A 19,967-nucleotide genomic window follows, 5' to 3' on the forward strand; every position below is an offset into this window, starting at 1 on the left:
TAGATAGGCCCACAAATAATTACAAGACACCGTTATGGCAGAACGGGGCAGATATTGAAATTGATCAATAAATGGAAGGTTAGATTTGGAATTCTTAAGCCTTGCGTTCATTGCATTTCTATTGGCAATGATTTGGGTATTTGTGAAGTAGGATTCAGAGCCAGATGGGCTGGTGTTTCTTTGAAACTGTGGTGAAGCAGAAGAAGCACCAGAGGGCCAAGGGAAGCAGTGGTCATGGAGATGACCCCTACAAGTACACAGTGTCTGGAACATCTTGGATGGTCAGTGATGTAGTCAAGGTTTGTCTCCTAACAGCCAGGGCTGTTCAGATCAAATGTAACTTAAGAACACTTCACAACAGATAACAAACAGCTTAGAAAAATATACTTGAAACATTGATATCCTTTTTCTTTTCTCTTTTTCTGATCCATAGTGATATTTTTATTTTTTAATTAAAAAATTGAGCTATAATTGATTATATAATATGTTGATTTGATACATTTATATATTACAATGTGATTACCATTGTAGCCTTAGCTAACACCTCTATCATTTCACATAATTATTTCTTCTGGGACACCCGGGTGGCTCAGTCAGTTAAGCGTCTGCCTTCGGCTCAGATCATGATCCCAGGGTCCTGGGATCGAGCCCCAGGTCGGGCTCCCTGCTCGGCGGGAAGCCTGCTTCTCCCTCTCCTTCTGCCTGCCGCTCCCCCTGCTTGTACCCTCTCTCTCTCTAATGAATAAATTTTAAAAAATTATCATTTCTTTTTCGTGGTGAGGACATTTAAGATTGAATCTTTTAGCCATTTTGAAGTTTATAATACAGTACTATTAACTGTAATCACTATACTGTGCTTTAGATCTCCAGAACTTATTCATCTTCTAGTTACACGTTTGTACTCTTTGACCAACATCCCCAGAATTACCCACGCCTAACCCCTGCTAACTGCCATTCTACTTTCTATTTCTGCAAATTTGTCTTTTTTAGATTGCACAAGGAAGTGATATGCTTTTTCTGCTACTGTGTATGCTCTCCCCTAAGTTAAAGAGCCAGTGAAGCTCCCCCATCCAGACACTTAGATATAGCCTAAAATTAAATAACCAAACTTTTTGATAAGAGTTATGAATACCATAAGAAGTGGACAGTGAGGCCAGATTTAGTTTGAGCAGTTTACTCAACTGGGCAAGTACAAAATGTCACTGTTTCTTTCTCTCACAAATCCAGGGGACAGCTTTAAGGCCTTTTGTCCTGGTATTAGGTCTGTGAGGCTGAGTGCTTCATCATTCTAAAGTGTGAAACTACAGTGGATGTCAGAGAAAAGGGAATTTAATATTTTCAAACACTAAGTCACAGAGTAAAAAAATTGTGTCTGTGGGCTGCATATGAACAGGACTGAATTTTAGCTTGTTAGAGTTTCAACTATATGCTTAATGATGATGTGAAAATTAGATCAAAAGAACTTTATACTCTCTCATTCAAAAGGGAATAGCTTTAGAGCAGTAAAGAATTGATCTGTTTAGATGCAATCAATACAAATGACTGAGTTTCAAGAACTGGGTGGGGCAAGCATACATCGATTCTGCCCTCAGCATCCAACAGCTGATGGGCGGTCTCACCCTCATTTCAGACAATTTATAGAAAAGAAATTGCCATTAGTAGAGCTGAGGTACCATAGGAGGCACTTCAGGGAAATTCCAGGGATCTCCTGTTCTTCTCCCAAGTGCCTGGGGTGCTAACTTCTTGGGACTCACAGCTGGCTTTCATCTGCATAAGTTCTACTTGAAGCCAAGCCATATGTGTAGGTTGAGTTCTTGGTAATTCCAAACATCTTGCTTTTTGCAACATTTGAAAGCAGCTCTAGAAACCTGTGTATTACCGTCTTCTAGACTTAGGACTTTCTTTCTCCCCAAATAACTTCCTCATCTGCTCAGGGCAGTTTCTCATTTCCAGCTGCTGCAGATCATCTACACAAAGTTTTGGGGCCTAGATAACTGCACTGAATTGGACAAACCAGGACTGTTCTTGGTTTTTCTTGGAAGGTTCAGCCTACTTTTCTTGGGGTTTTACTGTAAGTCTGACAAGCTGGGTCATTCAGAACACTGTGCTTCCTGAGTCCCTGATCTGAGGTGATGCTGAGTAAACCCTAATAAGGGTTTTCAGACTGGTCTTTACAATTCATGGCCCCTGGGTCATATGCCTTGGCTGGAGCTGAATGTGCCAGCAACAAGCAGTGCTGATGAGTGAGGAAGCCCAGAAACATTTCACAAACTTGATTGTTTCTATCTCCATATGCTCTAATTCTGGCATACTGCTCATGGCACAAATGCTCCCGATTAGGGATGCAGTGAAATTTGGGCCTACCAGTCTTTCAAATTGCATCACTTTTGAACATCCTCCCCACACCCCACTGCTCATTACAGGTGATTCATTAACAATATGAAGACTCAGTTTTTCTGTGTTTAAACCAAACTTCTGAACTCCCCTAGGAATTGATTAGGTTCTGCTAGTCTATGTGTAGTGGCTAATGTTTTAAAAATGGCTATAATCTTAATATAAACTATGCCTCAGAATCAGGAAAGATGGATTTTGAGCATCATGTTAGGTTGATGGATGACCAGCCCAGAGCCAGCACACTCTGGAAATTCAAGAATTAAGGCTTGTCTATGAAAAACAATAGCCTAGATTAGTAGAGGAGATGGTTTTCAGGTGCCCTCCCTCCAGGACAAGTCACCATATCATTTTCTGGTTTCTATATTTTGAGAAGAATTTGTAAAAAATACTTAATGCAAGTTTGAATTCTTGTTTCTCTGTTTAAAAGCTTTTCACAGATGCCAACCAGTTCAGTAAAAGATGAGACCAATGACAACATCACAATATTTACCAGGATCTTGGATGGGCTTTTGGATGGCTATGACAATAGACTGCGGCCTGGCCTTGGAGGTGAGTAGGTTCTCCTCAGCTGCAGCCCACTAAGTGCTTGCTTAAACTCAGTCTCAAGCTCACACCTGCTGTGATTCAGAGGATTCATTCAAGAATTCCTTGCCAGGAGTTTGAACTGATGGTTTTGCAAAGGCTCCTGCATCCTTTATTGTCATTTCCCAGGTACAAAAAGCCGGGGTATGTGGTCTCTCTGCAAACTCCCTTTTCCTCAGAAAATCTATCCATTCTGCTTTGCTTAGGGAGGAACCAGTTCTTAAGTGTTACTAAAGCCAAGATTACCTTATGTTAAGAAATAATGCATAATCAAACTGCCTACTCCTGTATTGATGCAAATCCTCTTCACAAATCCTTTTCACAATCCACTGTTTAATGCAATTGCTCTTTACATCTTTATATATTATGTTTAACTTTTTCACTAGGACCATAATCATTGTATTTACTTTAATCCCATGGAAGTTGATAAAAATAAGTGGATAGCAAAAGGCACTTTCAGGGCACAATTAGAACAACTTAATTTTGTGCTGAGACTCATGTGCTGTTTCCAGGCATGTGCAATGCCCTTGGCTCTAGCTGATTTAGATGTGGTACATTTGAACTTGCTTTATTAGGTAAGTCAGAGATCCTCTAGCAACTACATTCCTAGAGGAAAATGTTATTTTCTATTATTGCATGTTTAACAGGGAGATTCACGTAAAGCATGAATTGCCATTCTCTACCTTTTTGGCAAGAAAAGCCCACAAAGCCTCCTTGACACTGTCTTACTCCACCCTCTGAGTTATACCCCTGGGCCTCTTTTGTCCAGCAGCCCCTGTCCCTTTGAACACATCCACAAGGATCAAAGCATGTAGAGATCCAGTGAGTTGTTGGTATACAATATTCTCTCATCCACTCAGCATGTGGCACACTTCTATGGGGCAGGATCCTGAGAACACCACAGAGAGCCAAAGGAGCTGCCTGCTGGGGCTAGAATCTCAGTGGGCACCGAAAGCACACAGCATCATACTAACACCTACACACACTTAACTACAACCATGCACATATATGTTTACCACACAACGAGATGTCCAGAGAAAAAAGTCCCCCTCTCCCCACCGCGGCCCCCCAGCTGTGACTGAACAATGCTACCAGTGGTGTGGCATTATTTATAGTGAACTGTAGTATACTGTGAATGGTCCCCATTCATGACCACAGGGGGTACAGGGCCTGGGTGATGCCCAGGGAACACACAATTCCCCCCCCCCAATATTATTAGCTTCTTGGATTGCTTTATAAATTTAATAATTGTAACTGATATAATAGTCTGTCATGATAGAAATTTCTAACAATTCAAAATGCAACATAAGGTAAGATGGGTCTTCTCAAGCGGTCCTGTCCCAAGCCACGCTGTGGACACCTTCTCATACAGCCTTTCCCCAGAGACCACCCAGTGCTGCAGTTTTGACTAGACATTCCTTCAGATCTTATCCCCTCATCAAAACTGCCTAACCCTTTTAAAAGCCAGAGATTGTGGGAGAGTGGGTATCGCATTGTGAGGTTGGGAGTATTGTTCCAGGTTTAGGGAGGAGGAAACTAAAACCCACCCAAGGTCCCATAGCCAGGACCCCTTTCCTATCTGTTCATGACAGATTCTCACGGGCCAAGAAGTACAATGAGAGCCAAGACCCTTTCCTTACACAATGGGCATTTTATTTCCTGCTATAGTTCCGAACAGTTTGGCTTCATTTGGTGTTTGTCAAGTTTTCCAAATTCAACAAACACATTATCAAAGCCCTGTGATTGCCAAGAGTGAAACTGGTTCCTAGACTAAAGACATAAAGATGCTGTGATGGGTGGTTCCCTGTGAGCTCCGTGCCCAGGCAGGAACCTGTGTCTGTGTTTCAGAACGAATCACTCAGGTGAGGACGGACATCTACGTCACCAGCTTCGGCCCGGTATCCGACACGGAAATGGTAGGTCTCAGGGCATGGCCCCATCCAGACTGTTCTAAATAGGCACTGAACCATCTCCCCTGAGGGGTTTCTCTACTGACGCATCACCCGGTTGCCTTCCTTTGCATTAGGAATATACCATAGACGTGTTTTTCCGACAAAGCTGGAAAGATGAAAGGCTTCGGTTTAAAGGGCCCATGCAGCGCCTCCCGCTCAACAATCTTCTTGCCAGCAAAATCTGGACCCCAGACACATTCTTCCACAACGGGAAAAAGTCCATCGCCCACAACATGACCACACCCAACAAGCTGCTGAGGCTGGAGGATGATGGCACACTGCTCTACACCATGCGGTGAGCACGCACAGCTGTGGGGAGAGGGCACAGCGCCCAGGGCAGAGGTGGGGCCGCCAGGCGCATGACTGGCCAGGGGTGCAGCACGGGGCCCATGCCCCTGCCTGTCCTGCCCCGAGGGTCCTACAGCCTCATGGGGTCAAAGAGTGCTTCGAGTTTGTGAAGGCATGCGGTTTGGGGTAGTTTTTACCTTTTGACCTGTCCATTCTGGTGTCCATGTGGATTATTTACCTGAGCTGCTATAGGTCCGTGTGTTTGCTATCTATACTTGTTGGTTCAAGATAGAAAGCATCTTTGGAATAGTGACCTAGGTAATGGAAGTTAGGGAAAATTTATTTTATACAAATTTTATTTTAAAAGCTCTAAGGAGAATTTTTTTTTATTGCAGTTGTACACCCTTGTAAATTTTAAAAGCCAATTTCTCATATGTTTTGATAACATTCCAATGCTGAGGTTAAATTTTAGTATTTCTAATTTAAAATGATCAGTAGTCATTTTTTAAATTCTGAATTATTCATTACATTTGAGTAAATCAATACATTGGCGGCGAGAAAGGCTCCTTTATAGCTTTCCAGTTTCCATGGTGGGTCTAAGTATTTTTAAAAAAGATTTTTTTTAATTTAAAAAAAAGCACTAAAGCTAAGTTAAATTTAAAAAAACAGCATATATTTGTATGGGCATTATTGGAATTTCTCTCTCCACCTAACTTATAGTCTTTATAATAAACTATGTTTGAAAGAAGTAATCATAGTGGAAATAACACTGATGCTGTCATCTTGCGAGGCTACATGCCCTAACATATGTTCTGAGGAATGTTTTGACACATTGTCTCCCAAAACTATTTGACAATAGATCTCGATTTTTCCTGTAACAGTCCAGTAAGGATTCTGATAAATGAGCCTATAAGACACACCTTAGCATTTTGTACTATTTCTCACCCTTTCCTTTTCCCTACATTGGTCTTGAACATATTTTGCCCATGGATGGAAACATGAGTTGTGAACATCAGTGCCCTGGGACAGCACATTCTTCATGCAGAGAATTATGTTGAAAAGCTACAAAATATCTCAAGTGTTGAAAATTAGTCCATGGTCATCATTCTTGTAAAAGGGAGTCAGTCTGTGCAGTGAATCCAAGGGTACTTTGTTCAGCCTTGTGAACAAAGAGCAGGTGTGGGAAGAGTCCCGGGTCTTGGAAGATGCTGGTTGGGATGAATGATTGGATACTATTAATGTGGGGGCACCATGTGAGCCTGCTGTTTGCCTTCATTCTGTTCATAGAATAAAAATACCTCTAGTCCCCACAGATTATTGACCTTGATTCATGTCTGGTTTCTAACACTGAAAGAGTGTATTTAGGCCCAAGACAGCGGGATGCTTTAATCTTGGTGCATGATTTCTTGAACAGGGTTAGGTAGGCTCCCTGTTTAGAAGGGAAGGGGCAGCATAGGGGCCTCTTACTGAGTGTCTACGTACCTGGCAACTTCACAACAGCCTGGCCACTACATGATACTATTTCCATTAACCAACAAAGAGAATGAGGCTCAGAGAGGTTTGGTAATCAGCCTAAGGTCACACAACTAGTGAGAAAGGCAGCAGGAATTTGAATTCAGGTCTAAGCAATTTCCTTGTTTGAGCCACCATACTTGAAAATTGGAGGATGCAGCATTACTAGACATATACTAGCCTTTTTCTTATTCTTGTCAAATGTTATGCCCAGAAGGAAGATGGTGAGAACCAAAGCAACTTGTCAGCAGTAATTTTTCCTTGTTTATGCAGAGGAAGTCTGCTAATGATTTGCAGAGTTGATAATGAATTTTCTCTTTCAGTCATATACATTTGGAAAGTGTACATAGTTCCACTTGAAAGTGTTATGAATTTTATGTGATAGAACTATAGCTATAATTTGATAGCATTTTGCCTGTTGATTTAGCAAAGACGGTGTGATAGGACTAATCGCACAGCTGTTGGTGTCTCAGCGCCCCCACCTTGTCATTGTCAGAGCCTTTCTGTTTGGCATTTGGGTCACTCCTGTCAAGCCTTGAAAAAACAATGATATACTTAAATCTGGTAATTCCCATGTAATATCCATCTTAAGGAAATAATTAGGAATATAGATTAAGCTTTATGCACAAAGATTTCTGTTATTATATTACTTGTGATATCAAACATTGGAAGGAATCTAGAAAATGAACATTTTCCAACTAAAACTATTTTTACTTTTTTTTTTTTTAGTAGAGAAAGCGTGAATGTGCAGGGATGGGGCAGAGGGAAAGGGAGAGAGAGAATCTTAAGTAGGCTCCACGCCCAGCACAGAGCCTGATCTCACGACCCTGAGATCATGACCTGAGCCAAAACCAAGAATTGGAAGCTTAACTGACTGAGCCAGCCAGGTGCCCCTGTTTTTACATTTTTATCCAGACTTTGGACCTAATGAAAAAGATGAAATATGAAAATGTAGAACAAACTGGGGTTCATGTGATGCACTGAGACAAATGTCTAATAAAATACTGTTACCAACTTCTAAAAAGTAACTCCGTAAAGATGATGGTACGTGGATGGGGTTTATTCGTGTAAAATCCCCACCATGCTCCAGAGATCATTTAAAGTAGCATTCAAAGATAACACACAGTTCTTAAGATGGAATTCTTTAAATAGGTGATTCCAAAGAAGCCAAGGGAACATAAGCTGTTGCTGTCATTTGCTCCCAAAATATCTGCCAAAAAGTCTTAGGTGCTTGCCTGGAAGTCATTGCCAATTTTGGTTCTGAAGAACTTTCTACCACCAATGGGTTATCTGCTTATAGGATATAAAGGTAAAAATCATCAGCTGCTCAGGATCATTCCATAGAGAGCAACAAACATTTCTAGTTGGACCTCAAGGAGATGACACTTACAGAGTACTGAACAGTTTGTTGAGGACAGTCGTTCAGCAAACAGAGTGATACATTTTACAGAACGATCCCCAGAGTTCTGCTTTAGACATTAGACAAGTAGCCAGGAAACCTCAAAGGGAACCTCAGCACGGCGATTTCCCGGGCCTTCCCTTGCAGGGCTGGAGAGAGGAGGTGCAGAGCCCAGAGCTTGACATCAGTCCATCTAGGGACCAAAGGACTTGTCCATCTGGACAGCCTTGCTAATTATCCCCCCCCCCCGGGTAGAACTTGTGGTTGTCATCACGTAGCAGTAGGTCCCTATTCCATGCCCAGGCAAGCCCATGCAGTATAGGATGACCACGTCTCTCAGGGAGCATGCCAAATCTGATGATCCATTTTCCTTTATGAACATGTGAGCTAGAAGCATGCCAAATCTGATGATCCATTTTCCTTTATGAACACCTGAGCTGGGAGACAATGCCCTCCTTCCTCTCATCCCCCTGTTCCCCACATCATCTAATAGTGCAAACTCCTGTGAGACCCACAATGAGGACCACTTTAGGGCATATTCCCCTGGTCTTTGGGCCTCTTGCAGAAGAGCAAGTCTCTCTTAGTTTCTTTTATAAGAAACCACAATAGGCAAGAAAGAACTTACTAGAAGGCAGGCTCTGCTGGGACCACACAGTTCTGCCTGTCTCAGAAAACCTGGCTGCCATTCTATCCAAGATCACCTTGCAATAGATGTGTAATAGAGACATCCGGGCAAATATTTTACAGTGCCTTGGGTCATTGGGGGGGGGGGGTCATAGAATGCACTGTATGTAGTGAAAGTACTGGACAGAGTCATGCGCTGCATGCCACTCCACATTGTCACTTTCACACAATACCTATTTGCCTGTGCTTTTTTTATTTGAGAAAGGCATATTTTTTTACAACTTTTATAAACATCTTTATTACGTGTGTTTTTAAACACGACTCTAAATGCATTTAAAAATGGCAACACTGTTCTTTTGCTACCAAGCAAGTACAGAACTTTTTTCAATTTAGTTATTACAATTGTTTTTAAACACTTCTTCACATGCATTATGGAAGATCTATCATCTGTTCCCTGAAATAACACTCTTCTCAAAGTTTCCTGCACATGAGATCTACATCTGTAGATCTCATAAGCGTCTTTATCACATGTGTTTTTAGCACTTGTCTTAATAGAAAGGCATGTCTTTATCATTGCTTACACCCCATTTAGATTTTCATCAGTAGAAAGCACTGTTTTGAATTGAGGGACTATGATGTAGTGAAGAGAGCATGGGCTTTAGGGTTAGGCTGACTTAAGTTCAAGTCCTGACTCTCTCACTTAGTAGTCATGAGTTCTTGGTCATTTTACCTCTTGGATCGATTTTTGTTGTTTTTCATTTTCTTCCTAAGCACTCTAGCTGTAGGGTCTGAGAAAGTTTGTTTGAAAACTAGTAGTATAGACACTGATTCCTGGAATGGCCACTGGGAGACAGCATAGTCGTAGTTTTGCATAATCATTGGCAGCATCCGTTAAAGTTAGAAGACAAGTAACTGGAAGGAAGTTATTACATGTTTGACTTGTGGATAACATATTTAAAGGAAATTATACATTTATAAGTAGAAGTTTTTAACAGGGCACTGATATGTATACGTACCCTATACACACATGTAGACATCTATATATACCTGTATTTATACACACATACACACACACCGGTGTGTAGATAAAAGTGTCTTTCGTGATACCAACAGATATGCTGGCTAAATCTTGCAATATTTAAGATAACATTGATTTTAATGACAAGGATCAAAATATGAATTAAAAATTTGTAAAACACGGAAAATCACCAAGTATGAACACAGCTATGATAATGCTCAGACCAAAAAGAATCACTGTTAAAAGTTTGGTGTGTATTATGTGCACATGTGTATGTGTGTGTAGGCACATGTATACATCTGTGTATATCGGTGTATGTCTGCACACATATTCTCCCTATAGCTTTTGAGTGGTCTCACTCTCTGAAAAGTGTTTTGTAACTAGCTTTTATAATTTAAAATATATTGAAAACTTTTCCCCCCATCATTTAACATCATTCTGAAACTTCATGGTCCATCACATTCCATCATGTGGATATCCTGTCATTATATGGTGGCTGACAAAAATTCATGTCATTTCCATTTTCCCCCTGTCATAAGCAACATTGCCATGCAAACTCATAATTATATCTTTGGGATAAATTCCAAGAACTGGCCAAAAGATAAGACTTTTGATACCCACTTCCAAGTTGTTCTTTAGAAGAACTAGCAGTTTCCCTTTCACCAGCTGTTAGAGTGGAAATCCTCTCTATTACTTCCTCCTTCACACTTTATATATAAAGATGAAGATGGAGTGTTGCCCCTTTTTGCTACACAAGATGTGATTAGCAACCACCGTCTAAAAGTTGACTCATCCTGAGATTTCTAGTAACATCGGCTTTCTTTTTTCCCTTTGGGAAATGACTCCCACAGAATAGCCTGTGCACTGTCTTGACTGAGAATGATCTAAATTTGGGGACGTGCAACCTGACCTGCAAACTACGCTCTGATCTCCATCACACACACATCCACACCTTCCCTCAGTTTCCTCAGCCACGGAAAACCAAGACTTTCCCTGACTTCTTCCTGAAGTCTCCTGCTCTCCTTCAGCCTGTTGCACCATGACTCACCTGTGGGTCCTTTGTGTTTCGTGGCACCCTGAGTAATCTCTTTCCCTGTGTCTGGCACCTGGGCTGGCCCTCAGGAGGAACGTCCTGCATGTTTATGCAGGGACGGTAATAATGGAATGCATGACACTGCCTTCTCATAATCTAGGCCCTCCCACTTCTCAGACCTTAGTTTGAGGGATTGAGACAGGATACCTACAGAATTTCTCTTTCACAAACATGCTCAGTGCATAGGTTTCCACCAGTTTATAAAGATTTGAGTTGAGGGCACCTGGGTGGCTCAGTTGGTTAAGCGACTGCTTTCAACTCAGGTCATGATCCTGGAGTTCCGGGATCGAGTCCCACATCAGGCTCCCTGCTCAGCGAGGAACCTGCTTCTCCCTCTGGCCCTCCCCCCGTCTCATGTGCTCTCTCTCTCTCTCTCATTCTCACTCTCTCAAAATAAATAAATAAATATTTAAAAAAAAAGATTTGAGTTGATGTTTGGCTAACAATTTGTACTTGTGGTACACAAATGATACTTTAATACATATTTCTTACATATTTGGTTTGAAAACTTGACTGGAATTATCCTGGGTCAATTCAGTCTGGTTAGTCTGGACTTTTGGACTGTTAGGTACACAGTTCTTGAAGGACCACCTCATCCTTTGCAAATGGGCCATCTCCAGCACATTTTTGTCTTCTGAGGTCCTGACCCCACAGAGGCTGTCAGACACTCTCTACTAGCAAGAGAGAAGCCAGGCTCCTGGTGCAGCTCTTCACTTTCCTGTCCAGGCAGGGACCTTCTTGGAAATGAGCCACCTGCAAACTCGGGGCCACGTCTTCAGAAGGCTTCCAGGAATCTCTAGTGACGGCTCTTTGGAGGTGATGGTTGCAGGCTCTGGGTGGAAAGCCCCAGGCAGCTGCTGGCTAGGGTCTTGGCTCCAGGCCTCCAGCCCCAGGCCCCCAGCCTCAAAGTGTCTGAAAAGGAAGAACCACTTAAGCTGGTCTGCTAATTATTTTTCTAAAAACATATGTGGCCTTTATTATGTGCTGGGTGCTTCAGAAACGTACACTCCTAACACCCCAAGAATTTAGTATCATCATTATGCCCATTGATAGATGAGGAATTAGACTATCACTAAAGCCCAAATGCCAAATCCACCTGCCTGTATCTATTTTAATATAATATCTAAGAAGTATAAAATAGGAAGCTATGCACTCCTTTCTGCCAACACATGTGAAAATAATGTCCACCAGGTGGTGCTATGCCAATTTAGGCTAGAGAGTTCCTGAGTGCCCTGCTACTTTATCAGATTCAAGTAAAGCACTGGTTTCACTAAAACACTTTCAGGGAAAATTAAACTGTTGCATTTCTGGGGTGTTTTGCCATGGAAGTGCAGTTGGCATATCTGCAACAGATCTGAGGATGCTCGGAGCCAAGAAATCCATCCTCCATTTGTGGTAATCTATAAATGAACTTTGAGGGCAGGATTTCCATTTTTCTCATGGGTGAGTAACACTCCATTTTATAAATATACCACATTGTCTTTATCCATTCATCCATAGAAGGGCACTTAGATAGTTTCCATGTCTTAGCGATTGTGAATAATGCTGCACTGAATATGCGAATGCTGATATCTCCTTGAGATCTTGAGAAGTGCAATTGTGGGATCAAATGGTAGTTGTATTTTTAATTTTTTTGAGGAGCCTCCATACTGTTTCCATAGTGGCTGTACCAATTTGCATTCCCACTAACAGTGTACAAGGGTTCCCTTTTCTCCACATCCTTGTCAACACTTTTTATCTCTTGTCTCTCTGATGATAGCCATCCTGACAGGTTTAGTTTAATATAGTCCACTTATTAAGTTTTGCTTTTGTTGCTTGTGCTGTTTGTTGCCAAAATATTATTGCCAAGACCAGTGTCAAGAAGTTTTTCCCATGTGTTTTCTTCTAGGAGTTTTATGGTTTCAGGTCTTATATTTAAGTCTTTAATCCACTTCAAGATATTTTTTGTGAGTGGTATAAGATGGGGTTCCAATTTCATTTGTCTGCATGTGGTTGTCCAGTTTTCCCAACACTACTGAAGAGACTATTCTTTTCCCAGTGAGTTTGTTTGGCTTCTTTGTCAAACTTTGATTTTATACATGAGGATTTCTTTCTGGGGTCTTGATTCTGTTCCATTGGTCTATGTGTTTATATTTAAGTCAGTATACCATAGTGCTTTGATTACTACAGCTTTGCAATATAGTTGAAATCTGGAAGTGTGATCCTCCGGCTCTGTTCTTCTTTCTAAGGACTGCTTTGGCTATTTAGGGTCTTTGGTGATTCCATATGAATTTTAAGATTGTTTTTTCTACTTCTTTTTTTTTCTATGAACAATGCCATTAGAATTCTGATAGGGATTACATTGAATGTGTAGATGGCTTTGGGTAATATGGACATTTTAACAAGGTTGATTCTTCTGATTCATGAACACAGGATTTGTGTTTGTTCATATTTTCTTCATTCAGTTTCTTTTATCAAAGTCGTGTAGTTTTCAGCTTACACATCTTTAACATCCTTAGTTAAATTATTTTTAAGTCTTTTATTGTTTCTGGATACTATTGTAAATGGAATTGCTTTCTTTATTGCATTTTCAAATGTCTCATTGTTAGTGTAGAGAAACAACTAATTTTTTAAAAAATTTTTTATTGTTATGTTAATCACCATACATAACATCATTAGTTTTTGATGTAGTGTTCCATGATTCATTGTTTGTGCATAACACCCAGTGCTCCATGCAGAACGTGCCCTCTTTAATACCCATCACCAGGCTAACCCATCTTCCCACCCCCTCCCCTCTAGAACCCTCAGTTTGTTTTTCAGAGTCCATCGTCTCTCATGGTTCGTCTCCCCCTCTGATTTCCCCGCCCTTCATTCTTCCCCTCCTGCTCTCTTCTTTTTTTTTTCTTAACATATATTGCATTATTTGTTTCAGAGGTACAGATCTCTGATTCAACAGTCTTGCACAATTCACAGCGCTCACCATAGCACATGCCCTCCCCAATGTCTATCACCCAGCCACCCCATCCCTCCCACCCCCCACCACTCCAGCAATGCTCAGTTTGTTTGAGATTTGTCAGATTGTCTGAGATTAAGAATTCCTCATATCAGTGAGGTCATATGATACATGTCTTTCTCTGATTGACTTATTTCGCTCAGCATAACACCCTCCAGTTCCATCCACATTGTTGGAAATGGCAAGATCTCATTCCTTTTGATGGCTGCATAATATTCCATTGTATATATATACCACTTCTTCTTTATCCATTCATCTGTCGATGGACATCTTGGCTCTTTCCACAGTTTGGCTATTGTGGACATTGCTGCTATAAACATTGGGGTGCACATACCCCTTCAGATCCCTACATTTGTATCTTTGGGGTAAATACCCAGTAGTGCAATTGGTGGATCATAGGGTAGCTCTATTTTCAACTTTTTGAGGAACCTCCATACTGTTTTCCAGAGCAGTTGCACCAGCTTGCATTCCCACCAACAGTGTAGGAGGGTTCCCCTTTCTCTGCATCCCCGCCAACATCTATCGAGAAACAACTAATTTCTATGTGTTGATGTTGTATCATGCAACTTTACTGAATTTGTTTATTCTAACAGTTTGTTGAGTTTTTAGGATTCTGTCTAAGATCCTATCATCTGCAAACAGAGAGGAGTTTTACTTCTTTATTTCCAATTTGGATATCTTTTATTTCTTTTTCTTCACTGATTGCTCTGGCCAGTACTTGGGTACTATGTTGAATAGGAGAGGTGAGAGTAGACACTATTGTCTTGTTCCTGATCTTAGAGGAAAAGCTTTCAAACTTTCACAATTGAGTATAATGTTAGCTGTGGTCTTGTCATATGACCTCTTTATGTTATGTTCCTTTTATACCAAATTTGTTCAGTGTTTTTACCATGAAATGGTGTTCTATTTTGTCAGATAGTTTTTTGCATCTATTGAGATGATCATATGATTCTTATCTTTTATTCTATTAATGTAGTGTTTCATATTTATTGATATGTGTATATTGAAACATCCTTGAATCCCAGGAATAAATCCTGCTTGATTATGGTGTGTGGATCTTCTTTTTTTAGTTTTGATTTAAATTCTAGTTAGCTAATATACAGTGTTATAGTAGTTTCAGGTGTACAATGTAGTGATTCCACACTTCCATACAGCACCCGGTGCTCATCACAAGTACCTCCTCAATCCCATCCCCCCACCCACTTCCCCTCTGGTAACCATCAGTTTGTTCTCTGTTTCTTGGTTTGCCCCTCTCTCTCTTTTTTCCCCTATGCTCCTTTGTTTTGTTTGTTAAATTCCACACATGAGTGAAGTCATGTAGTATTGTCTTTCTCGACTGACTTATTTTGCTTAGCATAATACTCTCAGTTCCATCCATGTCAGTGCAAATGACAGGATTTGATTCTTTTTTATGGCTGAGTAATTTTCCATTGTGTGTGTGTGTGTGTGTGTGTGTGTGTGTGTGTGTGTGTGTGTATAACACATATTTTTTTGATCATTCATCAGTCAGCAGACACTTGGGTTGCTTCCATAATTTAGAATTGTAGATATTGTAGATAATGCTTCTTTAAACATCAGGGTGCATATGTATCCCTTTAAATTAGTGGTTTTGTATTCTTTGGGTAAATACCCAGTAGTGCAATTGCTGGATGGTAAGGTAGTTCTACTTTTAACTTTTTGAGGAAATTCCATAGTGTTTTCCAGAGTGTCTGCACCAGTTTACATTTCCACCAACAATGCAGGAGGGTTCCTTTTTCTCCACATCCTCACCAACACCTGTTGTTTCTTGTGTTGTTGAATTTAGTTATTCTGACAGGTGTGAGGTGGTATCTCATTCTGGTTTTGATTTGTATTTCCCTGATGGTCAGTGATTTTGGGCATCTTTCATGTGTCTGTTGGCCATCTGGGTGTCTTCTTTGGAGAAATGTCTGTTCACATCTTCAGCCCATTTTTTAATTGAATTATTCATTTTTGGGGTGTTGAATTTTATAAGTTCTGTATATATTTTGGATGCTAACCCATATGTCATTTGCAAGTATCTTCTCTTATTCTATAGGTTGCCTTTTAATTTTATTGATTATTTCACTGTGCAAAAGCTTTTTATTTTGATATAGTCCCAATAGTTTATTTTTGCTTTTGTTTCCCTTGCCTCAGGAGACATATCTAGAAAGAAGTTGCTATGGCTGATGTCAAAGAAATTACTACGTGTGTTCTAGAATTTTTATGGTTTCAGGTCTCACATTTAGGTATTTGATCCATTTTGAATTTATTTGTGTGCATGGTATAAGAAAATGGTCCACTTTCATTCTTTTGCATGTTGCTGTCCAGTTTTCTCAATACCATTTGTTGAAGAGACATTTTTCCCATTGGATTTTTTTTTATATTTTGTTAAAGATTAATTGACCATATAATCATCGATTTATTCCTGGGTTTTCTATTTTGTTCTAGTGGTCTATGTGTCTATTTTTGTGCCAGTATCATACTGTCTTGATTGCTACAGGTTTGTAATATAACTTGAAGTCTGGAATTGTGATGCCTCCAGCTTTGCTCTTCTTTTTCAAGATTGCTCTGGCTATTCAGGGTCTTTTGTGGTTCCATACTGTGGTCCTTTTAATATAGTGTTGAATTAAACTTACTAATGTTTTGTTGTGAATTTTTGCATCTGTATTCATCAGGGACATTTATCTGCTCTTTTCCTTTCTTATGGTGCCATTGTCCAGCCTTGATATCTGGTAATGCTGGCCTTGTAAAATGAATTTTAGAGTGTTCTCTCTTCATTTTTTGGAAGAGTTTGAGAAGGATTGGTGCTAATTCTTTAAATGTTAGCAGATTTCACCACAGAAACCCTCTGGTCCTGGGCTTTTCTTTTTTGGAGGTTTTGATTGCTGATTTAGTCTCCTTACTCATTATTCACCTGTTTAGATTTTCTTTCTTTCTGATTCAGTCTTGGTAGTTTGTATGTTTCTAGGAATTTGTCTCTTTTAGGTTATCCAATTTGTTGGCAAATATTTATGTATGTTGGGTCCATTTGGTCTAAAATATGGGTCAAGTTCAATGTTTCCTTATTGATTTTCTGTCTGGATGATGTATCCATTGTTGAAAGTGAGGTATTGAGTCCTCTACTTGTATTGTCTGTTTCATCTTTCAGATGTTAGTATTCAGTTTAGGTTTTACATTTACATTTAGTATTACAGTTAGGTTTTCCAGGCTTGAGTGCATATATATTTATATATATTGATGAATTGACCTCTTTATCATTATATAATGACCTTCTTTATCTCTTGTTACATTTTTTTGGCTTAAAATCTATTTTGTCATATGTAAGTATAGCTACTCCTTCTCTCTTTTTGTTTCCACTTTCACTGAATATCTTTTTTCATCTATTCACTTGGAGCCCATGTATATCCTTAAGTCTAAACTGGATCTCTTGTAGGCTGCATGTAATTGGGTCTACTTTTGTTATCCATCCAGCCATTCTATGTCTTTTGATTGGAGAATTTAATCCATTTACATTGAGTAATTATTGACAGGTAAGAACTTACTAATGTCATTTTATTAATTGTTTTCTTGTTCTTTTGTAGTTCCCTTGTTCCTTTCTTCCTCTCTTGTTCTCTTCCTTTGTGAATTGATATTTAAATGAGTCTTCCATTAAACATCGTATAGATATTACAATCTCTTTTATGCTGATAACAATTTATCCTCAATCACATACAAAATCTCTACTCTCTTATTCCCCCCTTTTATGTTTTTAATGTCAAAACTAATCTCTTTTTTATATTGTGTGTCTATTAATGAATTGTTGTAGCTACAGTTATTTTTAATACTTTTTTTCTTTTAACTTTTATTAAAACACCACCACATTACAGTATTACAGAGTATTCTGAATTTGGCCATATACTTAGATTTACTGGTGTGTTATATATTTTCGTGTTTTTTTTCTTTTATATATATATATATTTTAATTTAATTTTATTATGTTATGTTAGTCACCATACAGTACATCATTAGTTTTTGATGTAGTGATCCACGATTCATTGTTTCATATAACATCCAGTGCTCCATGCAGTAGGTGCCCTCCTTAATACCCTCCCTGGGCTAACCCATCCCCCCACCCCCTCCCCTCTAAAGCCCTCAGTTTGTTTCTCAGAGTCCATAGTCTCTCATGGTTCATCTCTCCTTCTGATCCCCCCCCTTCATTTTCCCTTCCTTCTCCTAATGTCCTCCATGCTATTCCTTATGTTCCACAAATAAGTGAAACCATATGATAATTGACTTTTTCTGCTTGACTTGTTTCACTTAGCGTAATCTCCTCCAGTCCCATCCATGTGGATGTAAAAGTTGGGTATTGATCCTTTCTGATGGCTGAGTAATATTCCATTGAAGATATGGACCACATCTTCTTTATCCATTCATCTGTTGAAGGGCATTTTGGCTCTTTCCACAGTTTGGCTATTGTGGACATTGCTGCTATGAACATTGGGGTGCATATGGCCCTTCTTTTCACTACATCTGTGTCTTTGGGGTAAATACCTAGGAGTGCAATTCCTGGGTCATTGGGTAGCTCTATTTTTAATTTTTTGAGGAACCTCCACACTGTTTTCCAAAGTGGCTGTACCAGCTTGCATTCCCACCAACAGTGTAAGAGGGTTCCCTTTTCTCCACAACCTCTCCAAAATTTGTTGTTTCTTGCCTTGTCAATTTTTGCCATTCTAACTGGAGTAAGATAGTATCTCAATGTGGTTTTGATTTGAATTTCCCTGATGTCCAATGATGATGAACATTTTTTCATGAATCTATTAGCCATTTGTATGTCTTCTTTGGAGAAGTGTCTGTTCATGTCTTCTGACCATTTTTTGATTTATTTGTTTTTTGGGTGTTTAGTTTGAGAAGTTCTTTATAGATCTTGGATACCAGCCCTTTATCTGTAGTGTCATTTGCAAATATCTTCTCCCATTCTGTGGGTTGCCTCTTTGTTTTGTTGACTGTTTCCTTTGCTGCGCAGAAGCTTTTTACCTTGATGAAGTCCCAAAAGTTCATTTTTGCTTTTGTTTCACTAGCTTTTGGAGATGGATCTTGAAAGAAGTTGCTGTGGCCAATGTCAAAGAGGTTACTGCTTATGTTCTCCTCTAGGATTTTGATGGATTCCTGTCTCACATTGAGGTCTTTCATCCATTTTGAGTTTATCTTTGTGTATGATGTTAGAGAACGGTCGAGTTTCCTTCTTCTGCTTGTGGCTGTCCCATTTTCCCAGCACCATTTATTGAAGAGACTGTCTTTTTTCCATTCCATATTTTTTCCTGCTTTGTCGAAGATTATTTGACCGTAGAGTTGAAGGTCCATATCTGGGCTCTCTATTCTGTTCCATTGGTCTATATGTCTGTTTTTGTGCCAGTACCATGCTGTCTTGATGATCACTGCTTTGTAATATAGCTTGAAATCGGGCAATGTGATGCCCCCAGCTTTGTTTTCTTTTTCAGAATTTTCTTGGCGATTCGGGGTCTTTTCTGATTCCATACAATTTTTAGGGTTATTTGTTCCAACACTTTGAAAAATGTCATTGGAATTTTGATCAGGATGGCATTGAAGGTATAGATTGCTCTGGGTAGCATAGACATTTTAACTGTTTATTCTTCTGATCCATGAGCATGGAGTGTTTTTCAGTCTTTTTCTGTCTTCTTCAATTTCTTTCATGAGTGTTCTGTAGTTCCTGGAGTATAGATCCTTTACCTGTTTGGTTAGGTTTATTCCAAGGTATCTTATGGTTTTTGGTGCTATTGTAAATGGAATCGTTTCTCTAATTTCTCTTTCTACAGTTGCATTTTTAGTGTATAAGAAAGCAACTGATTGCTCAGATGGTTAAGTGTCTGCCTTCGGCTCAGGGCATGATCCCAGAGTCCTGGGATTGAGTCCCGCATCAGGCTCCCTGCTCTTTGGGAGCCTGCTTCTCCCTCTACTTCTCTGTCTCTCATGAATAAATAAATACAAATCTTAAAAAAAACAAAAGAAAGCAACTGATTTCTGTGCATTGATTTTGTATCCTGCCACATTGCTGAATTGCTGTATGAGTTCTAGTATTTTGGGGGTGGGGTCTTTTGGGTTTTCCACATAAAGTA

General features: G+C 39.7%; 1 protein-coding gene across 1 annotated transcript in view; it reads left to right on the forward strand.

Moving 5' to 3' along the window:
- GABRA5 (gamma-aminobutyric acid type A receptor subunit alpha5) overlaps positions 1 to 19,967 on the forward strand; it is a 90,191-nt gene that overhangs the window by 10,680 nt on the left and 59,544 nt on the right. Inside the window, exons 2-4 of the mRNA XM_028087276.2 lie at positions 2,822 to 2,943; positions 4,825 to 4,892; positions 5,003 to 5,223. Coding sequence (XP_027943077.1) covers positions 2,822 to 2,943; positions 4,825 to 4,892; positions 5,003 to 5,223 — 411 coding nt within the window. The remainder of the gene's footprint in view (positions 1 to 2,821; positions 2,944 to 4,824; positions 4,893 to 5,002; positions 5,224 to 19,967) is intronic.

Source organism: Eumetopias jubatus, unplaced genomic scaffold, assembly GCF_037043125.1.
Source record: "Eumetopias jubatus isolate StellerSeaLion01/CBP00866 unplaced genomic scaffold, mEumJub1_p1.0 scaffold_7, whole genome shotgun sequence".
Classification (NCBI taxonomy): domain Eukaryota; kingdom Metazoa; phylum Chordata; class Mammalia; order Carnivora; family Otariidae; genus Eumetopias; species Eumetopias jubatus.